Raw genomic sequence first — 14,061 nt, forward strand, 5'->3', positions numbered from 1 at the left:
AAATAAGAATAGACAACCAGTGACTCTAATGCTTCTTTAATGATAGAAATATTTTAGCCAGTTAACTTAACCTAAGTTTTTGCTATGGTATAGAGTTAGATATTACAATCTGGTGAAAATCAGTAAAGGTCTGCTGAGGTTATTCTCATCAGCCAAGAACCCAGTCCAATAAAACCTTTCATTTGTACTTCCCTGACTCTGGGATAGTTGTGAGTAACTGTCCATGTACAGACTTGATACTTCACTGAAGGATGGGTAAATTTCTTTGGCAAACATAAAAGCAAGGGAAAAGTTTAGTTAACTTAAAACTCTCTCTTTCATTTAGTATGTTCACATGCCTTTATGCTGCCTGGCTTGGGATAGGATCAAAAATGAACATGCTCTCAGTTTTACTCGTGGGATTTCTGACTTCAGTAATACATGTGTATTATTGGAAACCTCATGAGAATCCATTCTCACTAGTTTCCCAGAACATTTTCTTTCCCAGATTGGTATAAATGCACACTGGGAATGCTTGCAGAGACAATGTTCAGCTTAATGAGAACTTCTGGGTGCTTAATACTCTTTAAAAGTCAGTCATTTATTTAACAACCTGTGCACGGATTTAGGGTCTGGACCTTTCACTTTTTGCTGGAGAATCATGGATCAGGTCCCTGTCACTGTCACTGTGTCTCAGAAGCTTATTTGATTTGCTCTTTGCTTCAGTAGCACGGGTGCCTCAGTGTGAAGTGGGCTTCTGAGGGGACAACGTATGAAGGGAACGTACACCTCAGCTCTGATACCTGGTGCTGCTGTCCCCTTTGTAGTTATCATCCAGAAAATGGGCTGCAGGGCAGAGCGGTGAGGGAATGAACTTATTATTACCATGATATATTACCATGATTTACTGCCATTGGTTTGGCTGTTTGCACATTTTGCTTCCCAAGGGTAAAGATATCTTTCACTTCAGAAACACTTTTTGCAATTCAGCTCCTTCTTTCTGCTTTGCCTGGTATGTTCCTTGTAATTTTTTCTACCTAATTTCACATCTTAATTTTCTCATTTTGATTATATTTTCCAGAGCATTGACATTTTGACCCTAACCTGAGAGGTTTTCAATAATCCATCTTTCAAAAAGTCAGTTAGTGATATTTGGTATCTACAATCCCAGGTCAATCTGCACTATACTGCTGGCTATAATTCTTGGAAGTAGTTTTGCTTGTGACTGTAGTAAGGTTACAGTCTCACATATCTTTCAGACTACCAATTTAACCCCTTCCAGGAGGTGAGTCTATTTCATTACACATTCTCTAAAGAAACAATAATTTATTTAGACTGCTTACATGATGCAGGATTGCTTTGAACTGCCTTGTATTAGTATTGATTGAATGTTCTTGCTTTGAAGAAAAGAGGAGTTCATAAGATGAATGTTGACAAACTTAACTTTATTCTTCTTGGGATTCCCTGGCATGTGTGAGAAAAATATATCTTTACCCCGTTTTCCAGGCTTGACCCAAGCCCCATTCTAAACAGCTGGCAGTTTTCCTGCTGTCTAGACAGGATTTCTATCAGGCTGCTGGTATATGCACAGGGGACTGCCATCTCCACATGGGTTTCTCTGAGTACGCATTTGAAATGGATTTAAAATCACTGTCACTGTTCTCCAAACTGCTAGTCAGGAACTAGATGTTGCACAATACCATGTAGACATGTAAATGTTATGCTGTGCTGGAGCTAATAATCCAGTCTCCTAGCAGCTACACTGCTTCTAGTTTGAGCTTGCTTGCCAGCAGCTGCCTTGGAGCATGTGGCAAACGGATGTAGGACTAACAGTGAACATAAAGGTTGTTTCTAAACTTGAAGGGAATACCATAACTGTTTATAAAACCTGAGGAAAGGGTCTCATCTCTCCATCAGGCTGTGGTAGAATCTGAGCAGAGGTACAGGAGGCTATGGGAGACCTCTCGCTTCCTCTAGCACACAGTGCAGTGTGTTGGTATTTGAAAATTGACATCTGCCCAATTCTAGAGGCCAGACTGGAACCAAAGACAAGTTATGGCTGTTGTCAGGTTGTCTCTAAGTTGTGTGGATAGCTTCCTCTTCTCTGGATCTCCATCACACCCCCTTTTGGCTTCTAAGATGCTCATTATTCCAGTATGGGAAATGTTCTGAAAGACAAAACCAACTGGTGGGACATCTGAACTAGGGGAGTCTCTTCTCCAGTCATGGAATTCTTTGGTGGCAGAGGTTGGTCCTTAGTGTTTTCCTTTCAATGCCAAAGTGCCAGAGACTTAGCAGAGTATCAGGGCAGAAAATAAGAGTTTTACTTTGATTAAAATGAACTGTAGCCAAGATAATCTCATGAGATTTCACTGCAAAGTGAATGAGAAAAGACTCCAATATGCAGTGACCCGAGTCAGTCCCAGCAACATTGTGTTGTGAATGCTAGACATATAGGCATCTTTGACCTCAGATAATTACAAATAACCAGAAACTATAGTTCTTAGGTCATCTGTTCATCAGTTCTTTACATTTCAAGGAAGTTCTCAATTTACATTTTTATTTGTTTTTAAGTAGAACTAAAACTGTCCTTTATATCTCTGTACTTTACATGCTGTAATTCTCATTAAAATGTGTTTGAGTCATTGATTCAGTGTTTTTTAGGAGTTGGACAGTTGGGAAATAACACAACAGAAGTCTTGGATCAATGTCCATTGAAGTCTGTGGGAAACTTTATGCCAATTTCACTTGGCCTATTGTCAAGTCTTTTAAAACTTTGCATGAATATTTGGAACTATTTTAATGGGTGTGAAACTGCATTTAACTCTTCCTTTTGAGAGATTTTTCATCTTGAGTACATACAAACCAATCTAACTGTATGGGCCTCATTAATTTCTGTGACCATTGTTTTAGCTGCTATCAGTTAAGACAAAATACTTTTTTAACACCTAATTTTATATATGTGCTCATAACAGAATAAAGCATTCTGGATATATGTAGTGTTCCTTAGATAATACATGCAAGCTTTTTAACACTTTATTTAGTTGAGATACTCCTGTTGTTCTACAAACTGCAATTTAACTTTATGTCAGTATTAAGTAGTTGTGTTTAGCAGAGACATTGCAGTCCATTTATTCATGTGTTTTAATTCTGTTTCATTTCATGATGCTTCTTACCCCATTATTTGTATCTAAGTTGTCAAACTCCCGTAGCTTTAATATGCATATGGCAAAGATGTTGCCTTTAATTTAATTACCCTGTAATGAAAACTCCTTCAGAGAACCCACAGCCATAAGGCTTTTCTAGTTTAGAGCAAGGGTTTGTCTACTACCTCACTATTGCTTTGTTTAAATATAGGCAGGAAATCTAAGTTCTGAAATTCCTTCACTCACCATCACTGCTTTGTTTCTTTGGGAGAGTCTGCTTTTTGGAGATGCTGAGACCTCAACATTAATTAGGTTTACAGGCTGGTAAGCTGCCAAAGGCTTCACTCAGAGTCTAAGAACACAGTGGGAGAAAAATGGGAGCAGCATATGTTCTGTTCCAGTAGGAGGCCAATGAGACCTGTTAAAAACAGATATGCTAAAGTGTGACTCCAAACCATTCCATGTGGGCCTAAAACCAGTGAAAGATTTACCTGGTTTTGTGTAGCTAAGATGAACTTAGAGTAGTTTAAAAATTTCTTGTTATTTTTCAGTTTATTGTCTAGCATCTATTTAAAAGAATCTTGAAGCAGATATTTTATTGTGATTTCCCTTATCCAAATTTCACTTTGAGGTTCTTTCTCTTTTTGAAACACACCAAGGGAACAGAACAAGCAGATTACTTTGGTGATAACACCCTGACACCGAGGAATTTCACAAAGACATATTAGATCTGAAAATTCCTCCAGCCCAGAGCTAAGCTAACTTTTCATAACAAGTAACAAGTGGGAGGAATGGTGCCTTCTCATCTCATATCAACTTTTCTGCAAACAAAATGCAAGTTCCTCTGATTTCTTGGTTAAGAATTATTTGCTACCCACACAGATCAATGTACATCCTTCCATTTACTTTCCAATGGCATGGAATATCCCTTATAAAAGATAGCAAATATGTGTTGTGAGGGAAGAACAAGAAAACAGTAAATTCCAACTAAGCAATCTCGTGGGTTTTTCTTCCCACCATATTCTCACAATTGCTGCTATTATTAGTGATAGCCACAGTGGGAGAGAGAGGGAATAGACAGAAGTCCCTGGTCTTTTTCATGCTGTGTTGTCTAGACTTAGTAAAAATGTTAGATTTTGTCATCCTGTTTCTTCTCATGGTGTTATAATTGCAGAGAATCTGAAGGAAAAATGAAGTCTTGACCTATCTGACCTTCTTCTTGTTGGATCTCAAACCCATCAAAGTTAATAGAAAGACATCACTGAGTTCTGATTCAAGAAAATCCCAGGAATACTTAAAGCTGTGCTGGCAGGAGGAAAACCTAACGCATAAAATTTCCATTACAATTTTGCAGTATTTGAAATATTTGAGCTGGAGAAATATACTGCAACTAACTCATAATTACAAAGATCTTTTATGTATTTGTAGAAAAAATGCTCAGGGACACTTTTTCTTAACAAACTGCCCAAAAGTACAGGCTAGCTAAAATCTGCCCTCCTTCAAGGAACCTGAACTCCTTGGCAGGGTAAAGTTAGCAAAGATGATTCTGTGTTAGAGTCCTACCTCTGTGCTCTGTAGTTTCTCAGCTGGCATGTTTTCCAGCCAACATGACCATACCCATAGGCCACTTTACTTCACCAAAGGCTAAAACTCAAGAACCTATGTGAGAAATATGTGGCAGTTACTGCCCAATTACCCCCTTTGCAGCAATCCAGAGGACTGAACTGAATCAGCTCTGTCAGAAGCCAGCATTCTCAGCATTTCTTTGGAATTACCAGAGAGATTATTTTAAAATGAATCTTTGAAACCATCCCATACCTGGAAGAAATGGAAAAAAGGTTAGTGATTGAGTGAGTGACCAGACTGCTCTGTGGCACTTCCTCTTTCTTCTTGACAACTTCATAAAACTGGATGTTATCAGAAAAAGAAGGTATCTTTCATTCACACAACATTCCTCAATATGGAGGATGTGTCTGAGTAAAACCCAAAGGAAAGAAGTCTTTTTTGAGATCTAGGGTAATTTCTGCTGGAAAAAAAGTAAAAGCCTTTTTAAAACAGTCAGCGACAGCCTCTGTAAAGGTGGAGGTAAATATACATGCAGTACAGGGTCCAGAATTCAATTTGCCTCCCTGCCTCGGCCCCCCAAGAATTCTCAATCCACCCTTATGATGTTAAATATAGAAATTACATTGAGGCTGAAGCTTGGTGTACATCAGGGACAGTTTCTTAGAGGAAAATGTAGAAAACCCTTTGTTCCATATGGTTCAAATCATTTACAAAATGAATCCTACAGGAATAATTTCAGATGTGGAAACCTTTAAAATGGGGAAATAAAAACCAGATTCAGTAAATTTATTTTTTCAACTTAAAAAAAAAAACATTTAGCAGTGCCCAATTATCAGTGCACTCTAGTAAAGATTGCCCCTCAGAACCACTTCTAAATTGTGTGATGACACACATCATAAGGATTAAAATATTAGTCTTCTTCCCTACAGGAAAGTACTTTGTCATGACCAAATGTAATCTGACATTTGAAATATGCCAAGTTACTGCAGTGAGCAGGCAAGTTAAATTCTTGTCAATTATTTAAAGCTTGTCTTTTATTGTCAGAGGCAATTTTAACCTTCACATAGAACGTTAAGTAGGTATAGGCTAAGATATGTAGTTATAAATTCATATTGAAGAAAGGAGAGGGAGCAAATTGTTACTCAGAATATCATCTATGTTTGCTTTTGTGTTATTTTACAGGAGGCAGATAGACCCTCCTAGTTCACAATATGGAATCTTTTCCACTGTCAAAATTAAAATCACAGTATGATTTTACAAGGACTATTACAAGCCCTCCCCCTGTCCATGCCCACCCTCCCCACAGATGCTTACATTGGGGGTTCTGTGAAGATACCTTTGGTTTGGAAAGACAGAAGTGAATTAGCCTGGAAAGGGCATAATTTCTGATTGTAGACTGTTGAGGACCTGTATACCTCTAATAAGTCATTTCAAACTGGAATAGACTTACAGTCAACTTTAGCATTAGCTTAGTGAATGGATAAAGCTGTGAAGATTTTATTGTAACTTTCTATTTTCACTTGCTTGTTATTTTCTGCTGAGTTTTCCTCATGGGAAGTAGTTTTGAAAGTGCAGAAAATTCCACAAGTCCTTAAGAAATACAATGCTTACATTAGGCATTCAAACTGCTTTCCTTCTGATATCCTTGGGATTCTGGTCCTAGGAGGTCAGACCAAAGAAAAGCATCAATTTCAGAAAGGAATAGATGATACATGTCTACTATGTGCATTTTCAAAGAAAAACTTTTGAGGAAGGAGGTGGAATCCTGATCTGGGAGGACTTAAATGTAGAGCAAGATGGTTTGCAATTGACATTTGTTTGTCTGCACATATTTTTCTGAAGCATAAGAGATATGTAGTCCTTGTGGGATGTCAATTTTGGCAGCAGGGTGTTGGCACATGGTAGAGCCTCACTGATCCAAAAAAAAAAAAAAAATCATCTGTATCTAGTATTGGGTATATAAAGTAATAGAATTACCTGATGAAACTTCTTGGGTTTTGACTTGGTAAAAAGGAGTGTTTATTACAACATGTTTTACAAAACCAAGAAATGAAATAAAATCATAACTGATTAATGAGCTGCATGGAAATACTTCCTCAGTGCCACCCACATTTGCCTGGCCCTGATCCTGGAAACACTTCATCACATGTGCAGTTTTATGCACAGATGCTATGTGAAAAATACAGTGTAGTTTTCCCATACTTAGTTCTGTCTTTCAGGGATCCAAGAAGAAAAGCAATTAGATACTTGCTTTCACTGATCAGTTTTTTCTTATAGGAGGGCATAAATTTTAAATTGCCTTCATGATGATTAAATTGTGGGGAGCTAATTACTGAATAATATTACTAAAATACTCAGATGCTTCAGGTTCGTGCTGCTGTACCATGAAGTGCTCATGTTTCTACTTAGAGTGACCTTAAGTCTCGGATTCCTGTCTAGTCATATCTTATTCTGAAAAAACCCTGAATCTTAATTCAAACAGTTTGCTTTATACTAACATAAACATTTATTAGAAGTTGCATTTTCCAAAAACATTTTTTAAATGTATATTCTGTGCACAAGCTCACATACAAACAAATGTTTGTACCAAGAATGGATTAATATTGCATATGAAATTATTCATGGTGGGGAGGTGCTGTGCTGCCAGTCCCACAACATTCTTGTTCTGTGTGTTACCAAATGTGAAAAGTGGTGATCTCTGAAGTGAAACAATGCATACTTTTATTAGGAAGACTTCCTAGATTGTATCTTGAGTAAATCTAATTTAAAGGAGCACATTTCCATCTGTCTAGGCACTGAAGGGAGACCCCTTTAAGTGTTAGCATGTTCCAGCCATGAATCTGAACAGTTTTCTAACTGATGGTGGTGGCTGTTTTGTTTTGTTTTGTTTTGTTTCAGTCAGGTTTGATAAGGACACAGAAGACTGAGTTCCTTATATCTCCATTACCTCAGCAACTAGCACAGGAGCACAACTACACATCACCTGCTGGACACCATCCTCACGTGTTATATAAACGAACTGCAGAAGAGAAGGTGCACCGGTACACAGTAGAGTCCAATCCCAAATACTTTTCTTTTGGTCATCACAGAATTCCCACTTCCCACAAGTACCATGCTCAAGCGAATCGTTACCACCATGGAAAGTTTCAAAAGCAACATTTTTGTGGACGTCGCAAGAAATGTATGTAAGGAAACTTTCTCTCCTTGTTTGAGATATTGGCTCTCAGAGACTGTGTGATGATTCTGAGGTGTAGCTCGTATTCATATTTGTGATGGAGGTGTAATGATTTTAAGTAATAGTTATAAAGCAAAAAAAGATATGAGAAACTTGGTTATTTATTTAAATTGATGTCATCATCCGTTTGATTAAGCCACCAGAATCACTGTTTAGTGTTTTTATTCTCTACTTAGATTACAAAATCCCCTGCCTGATTCTTTTGATACTGACATAGTTTTCAGTAAGTAGTTCTGGTTTGGATTTCTGTTTTTGCACAATGATGGTTGCCAAGTCCCTGAACTGCTTTCTCTAAGTTGGAGGATATATAACTAATTAGTCTTGGAGATGAAGAAAAAATCTACCAGATCATTTATTTCTGAGAGTATAGAGAATAAGTCTTTCAGAATTCACCACTTGATAATGAAATTTTCAGCAACTGAGATCTTCAAAAAGAACCTCCTGTGTAAATTGTTTAAGTAAGATTTTGGAGCCACCTCTTAAAAACATATTGGAATATATTATCCTGCCAAGGTCTATTCTGAGTCCTTCATTAGGCACTCAAATTGCAGAACATTTTAGAGCCCCCTTGGACCCTATGTTCATACTTACAGCATTCAGTTGATTCTGTTTGAAAGCTGATCTGCTTCTGAGCTGAGTTCCTTAATGAGGGTCTCCAGGACTGCACACAGGATTGAAAACATTGTCTCAGTCCAGTTATATTCTTCCAATTTCCTACTTGAGTTCTGAGAAAATAAGTAGGTTCTTTTTCCAAAAGGCATGTAAGGAAGACAGATAAAAAACAAAGAGAAGGGAAAGAATGAGAGAGGAGGTAGTAGAAAAGGTGGTTGTCTGAGACTGAGCCCTATTAGAAGCCTGAAAACTGCTTATTAAAAATTGACTGCTTCTTAAAAAAATGCTTCTCACTAGATCTGGAAGCTAGACCTCAAATTCCAGATGCACAGGCCTGAAGAAGGTATCAGAAGGACAAGAAAAATGTAGATATGCTATTAAAAATTCTGGTGTATTTTTTTGCCACAGATGCTACCATTTTATTAGATTATTCCTTATTTTAAGCTGATTATTGCATATGAATGTGGTTCTCGCAGTTCCTTCTCTCCCTCTTGCCACCCTTCCCCCAGGAATGAATCAGGTATTTTTCAATAAATAAGTATGAGAACTTAGCCATGATGAAACTATTCATGGGTGATCTGAACCTCTTCCAAAACTGAGTTTTATTTCCTTTTAGATACCCCTAAGCCACCCACAGAAGAGACATACATTCGCTCAGATGAATATGGGACCCCTGCAAGGTTCAAAAGATCATCTGCTAAAATTCAGAAAAATGGAAGTCTAAATGTTGAAACCCTTGTTGTGGCAGATAAAAAAATGTTGGAGAAACATGGGAAGGAAAATGTAACAACATACATCCTAACAGTTATGAATATGGTAAGATATGGTGTAACTGAAGGATGTTTTCCTTGTTGATATTGTTACATCAGAGTGTTTAATTAGACAAATAGTGATATCACAAGTAGCAGGGTCACCTTACACAAGATTGTCTTCTAGCCTCATTTAAAAACACAAGAAGAAAAACAAGGAAAAATTTTAAAACGTTAAATTTTAAAATGCTTCTTGCATAAAGAAAAAGGCAAGTACTCTGAAATGGAAAATTGGTTTTCATTTAGTATCATGAAGTTTAGGTTTTTTTGTCTGATGTCTCTGCTTGAAACAATTTTTTTGTTGAGAATTCACAAATTTATTTTGAGAAAATTAATGTAATTTAAGTAGAAAACTGTTTTCTTTTGTCGCCTTGCTCTTCAGTTTTGTACTACAAAACTTGAACATTGATTACACTTCATTCAGGAGATCAAGGGCAGAAAAAACCCTGTTGAAATCAGAAGTTTTTAGTTTTTTGAATGGCTGGTTTGGGGTACAGTTCTGAATTAAGCTCCTACAAGGTATATAACTCCATCAATTTGTACTGAAAACTGAAGCCAAATGCAATAACTTAATCCATATGTTTATTCTGTTAAAAAATGAATGAATAAAAACCCCAACAAAACAAAAATCAAACCACATGTAGATAATATTTCTTCTTCAATAATCATTGCAGGTCTCTAGTCTGTTTAAAGATGGAACAATTGGAAGTGATATAAACATTATTGTTGTGAGCCTTCTCCTTTTGGAACAAGAGCCTGTAAGTTGTGTCAGAATTTCTGTGAGGTATACTTCATTTTTTACTGTTCGCAGGGAGCTTTGGGTGTTCCCATGTTATATGAATTACATTTTTTTTGTTGTTGTTTGTTTTAAAAACATAAAGCATGAGAAGATTCAAATCATGAAATCCTCCAGAATCACACTTTCAGCATTTTACTGGTTCTCGGGTTTTGATACCAAAATCTTAATTTCATATGAATGTCCTTTAGAAACATTGAAATGCTTCCAGTAAAATATAACTTTCCAGCATTTTCTTGAAGATAAATGGCTGGAATGAAAAATCTATTTATGATGTCTTTAGATAAAAAAAAGCAAACATTGAACTGGGCTTTCACTGGATTTGAACTGAATGTGATGATCAGATGGGGAAGGAGTCAGAAGTCCCAAACTAAAAGTATCAGGTGGCAATGTAGCAAGGTGGGAGTGGAGCCAATTATTTTGGCAAGGGTGCTGAGAAAAAAGAAGGCAAAATCTCTTTTGATGAAAAGAAATGTGGTGGGTTGATCTACCTGAATAATACTTTCCCTCCCAGAAATCTCCAAACATTTTAGTCACAAGACTAAAAATGGTCTAATGTTCAGCTTTATCAGGAATCAGATATATTTGTACACTGTAATTCCAACGACTGACTTAGGAAATAAAAGTGTGTCCGGGAAGAAGTGCAGGTTCATTTTACAACTGTAATAAATTCACTCATCAACTGAATTGGTCATCACTGACAGTCAATGTGCAAATGCCTAAGTTTATGTAGATCAAATATGAACAAAATTTGCAGTTGTCCCTTGTTGATTCTTACTCTCACAATCACCTTTCTCAAGTACTGACAAAAGCACCTTGTTTCTGTGTTTGTAAAATATTAACAGGGTGGATTGCTGATTAACCACCACGCAGACCAATCACTGAACAGCTTTTGCCAGTGGCAATCTGCTCTGGTTGGGAAGAACGGAAAGCGCCATGACCACGCCATCTTGCTTACGGGTTTTGATATCTGCTCGTGGAAAAATGAGCCTTGTGATACTTTAGGTATGAGAGAAGAACACATTCTGAGAAACTCGTGTTGACAGCAGCATCATGATTCATAGAGACTGAAATATTACAATTTTTTTTTTAAAGTAAATTTTTGCACATAGTCTTCTTGAAGATGAAAGAGCAGTATTATTTTTACATATTTATCTGTGAAGTACCTTGAAGATAAAGAGTATTACTGGTATCACTTCCCCAGAAAAAGTGGCTACATAAGCTATTGAAGACATCCTTTGGATTATCACCTTTTCAAGGAATATTTTTGATTTTGAATATTTCTGGGCCACACTAATACTATTTTTTGTGTGACTACTCGCCCTTTTTGAATGGGATTCCTCTCTAATTTTGGAGCAGTGATGCCCTAACTGGGGGTGGGGAAGAGACTAATCAGTATGAGTGAAGTGTATTTTGGGAGGTTGGGTTTGATTTCTCCTTCTTATACAGGAGCCCCTTTATTGTCAAATAATGGTCTGATGTAGTTCTTCAATGTTAAACCTGATGAAGTAGACAACAATCTTCATGCACCACAATAGACTGGCTTATTAGGAGCAGTGCAGATGATTGAGATACTTGGAATTCTGTAGAGGAACAAACTATTCTACTGCTTCCTTCCTTCAGGATTTGCACCAATCAGTGGCATGTGCAGCAAATACCGTAGCTGCACCATTAATGAAGACACAGGTCTTGGACTGGCTTTTACAATTGCTCATGAATCTGGACACAAGTAAGTTATTTTTCACTAGTCTTACATACTCCTTTTATAAATAAATATATAAATGAAGAGCAAGATAACACTGGTTGATATAAAACAGTTAAACATGGATCATTTACATATTTATCTGTGAAGTACCTTGAAGAGAAAGAGTAGATCTAGATAAAGATTAAAATATAGATCATCCAGTTAATGCATTGGTCTTAATTTATATCGCCTCTTAAAAAAATCATTATAAAAGGGACACTGCAGCTTGCAGTATGGGGCAGTGATCTCTGAGTCTCTTAAAGGCCGCTTTTCCAGAAAAACTGGTGTTTCATGGGATCTGGGAGCTATTCATTCTATTCAACCTGTCCTTTGTTCTATCTACCTCTTTAATGAATGCTTCAACCAAAAACAACCTTTGTGGAGGTTTCTGCCTTTCTGTATCTATATCCACTGGAGTTCAATTTGATTTCTATGGTAATAAGACTGTCATTTACCTAAGAACCTGCTGTCTCTCAAACAAAATTAGTAATAATCTTCCATAGGCCTTCACTTGTTCATTAAATTGTTGACTTAAATCTAAAGAAGATGATTAGATTTTGTCCTCCTGTTTTGGTTTGGTTTGGTTTTTTTCAATTAATTTTTAATTACTTTTTTCACAACATTTTGTATGGTTTGGATTTTCATTTTTAACACAGCAGAAGCAGGAGTCTGTCTAACTGACATTATAGAAGCATTGTTTCTTCTCCATGTGGTAGGAACCTGAAATCAAGGTTCAGATAAAGCAAGGGCATAAGATCTTTATTTTGTGCAGCACCATTGCTGCATGGAATATCTTTGAAAAGCTGTGATACTGTGTTATGCTGTTTGGTCAAGGCATGAGTCCTCCTGATTCTGCATGACTGACTCAGGACTATTTAGTTTTCACTGTACAAATATGCTCTACAGTATACTGTGACCTAATGTCTACATGAGTGACCCTTTCGCAAGTTTCTGTACATCTGAAGGGAAATGAGGAATTAAAGAATAATCCAGCTACCAGTGAAGCCCACAGGAATTGTGCAAACACTTCCAATGGGACCAAATATGTAAAATATTTATTGTTTGATCCTCCTGTCACCCTAGTGCAATTTCACTGACCATTTTTAATTCCCTTTAATCCATATTAGGAGAGAATCAGGCCCATACCTTATTTTTCAGGAATTATCCCCTTTAGTGTCTTAGTGTTCTTTCTTCCTGTTTATTTCTTACTTTTTAATCTTTCAATTTTTTTTTTTTCACCACTGCCTCTGATTCTTATATTATTCATCCATTCTTTGGTATAGTTCCATATTGCTGTCTAATAAAATGCATCTTATCTCCTGGGAAAAAAATCTGCCCCAGACACAAAATGTCTTTATTATAATTTATTTGTGTTCATATTTCTGAGACTATCTTGTATGTGATGTAGGACAAAAGAGCAGTCCTTTTTGATACAGGGACTCCTGGAAGAAAAAAACCAAACCTGTGGCAGCTATGGAGGAGCTAATGTCCTTTGTGTATATATTAACCTAAGGATTTCATAGTAGGAGAGTAGTGTGTGGTGTATTGATCACACTCTGAGTAGCTTTGGTTGTTACACACTTTTGTCACTTTATAGTTTGTGCTTTTGCCTGAAAGCTTACCAGTTCCTTTGGGAGTTCAGAGCCCATTGTGTCACTGGATATATAAACTGTGCATTCTTTGGCTGCAATGCATGTGAACCAAGTTAGTATTTTATAAAGGATTCTAACATACCAGCCCAGTCAGGACTTTTATTGTCCCATTTAGAGAAGGAGCTGTACATCTTTGCAAGTCTGGAGTCTCAGCGGGTGCTGCAGTAACTGTGGTGACCCTGCAATGTTTTATAACAGTAGAGGATCCAGTCCAGTAAATTAGATATTCCCTGCACATCCACAGATTGCATTCATGGAGTCACCAATGCAATGCAATGTTGAAGTAATAGATTATGAAATTTCTATTCAAAACACATTGAAATACACTGATGTACAGTGAGTAAATGTAAAACAGTGAGAGGAAAAAGCCCGAAAAATAACTTTATCATTACCATAAACTCAACATAATTTGTCATTTTTAACATGTGTCTTTAAATTGTTTATTATTCTTTATATTAGTCTAACATCTCTCCTGGTGAAAGGGGAGCTCCTGATGCTGCAGACTGAGCAAAGCTACCAGTA

The 14,061-nt window shown here is 36.9% G+C and overlaps 1 protein-coding gene across 4 annotated transcripts in view; it reads left to right on the plus strand.

The window, feature by feature from the left end:
* Positions 1-14,061, plus strand: part of ADAMTS18 (ADAM metallopeptidase with thrombospondin type 1 motif 18) — a 74,372-nt gene that overhangs the window by 23,567 nt on the left and 36,744 nt on the right. For 3 of the 4 annotated variants that reach the window (XM_071756664.1, XM_071756667.1, XM_071756663.1), the window contains 5 exons: positions 7,590-7,872; positions 9,155-9,354; positions 10,022-10,105; positions 10,989-11,148; positions 11,767-11,872. In XM_071756664.1, the coding sequence (XP_071612765.1) occupies positions 7,590-7,872; positions 9,155-9,354; positions 10,022-10,105; positions 10,989-11,148; positions 11,767-11,872 (833 nt within the window). Of the gene's footprint in view, positions 1-7,589; positions 7,877-9,154; positions 9,355-10,021; positions 10,106-10,988; positions 11,149-11,766; positions 11,873-14,061 lie in introns of those variants that run through there. The other variant, XM_071756665.1, reaches the window with a different exon arrangement.

This window comes from Heliangelus exortis, chromosome 13, assembly GCF_036169615.1.
Source record: "Heliangelus exortis chromosome 13, bHelExo1.hap1, whole genome shotgun sequence".
NCBI lineage: Eukaryota > Metazoa > Chordata > Aves > Apodiformes > Trochilidae > Heliangelus > Heliangelus exortis.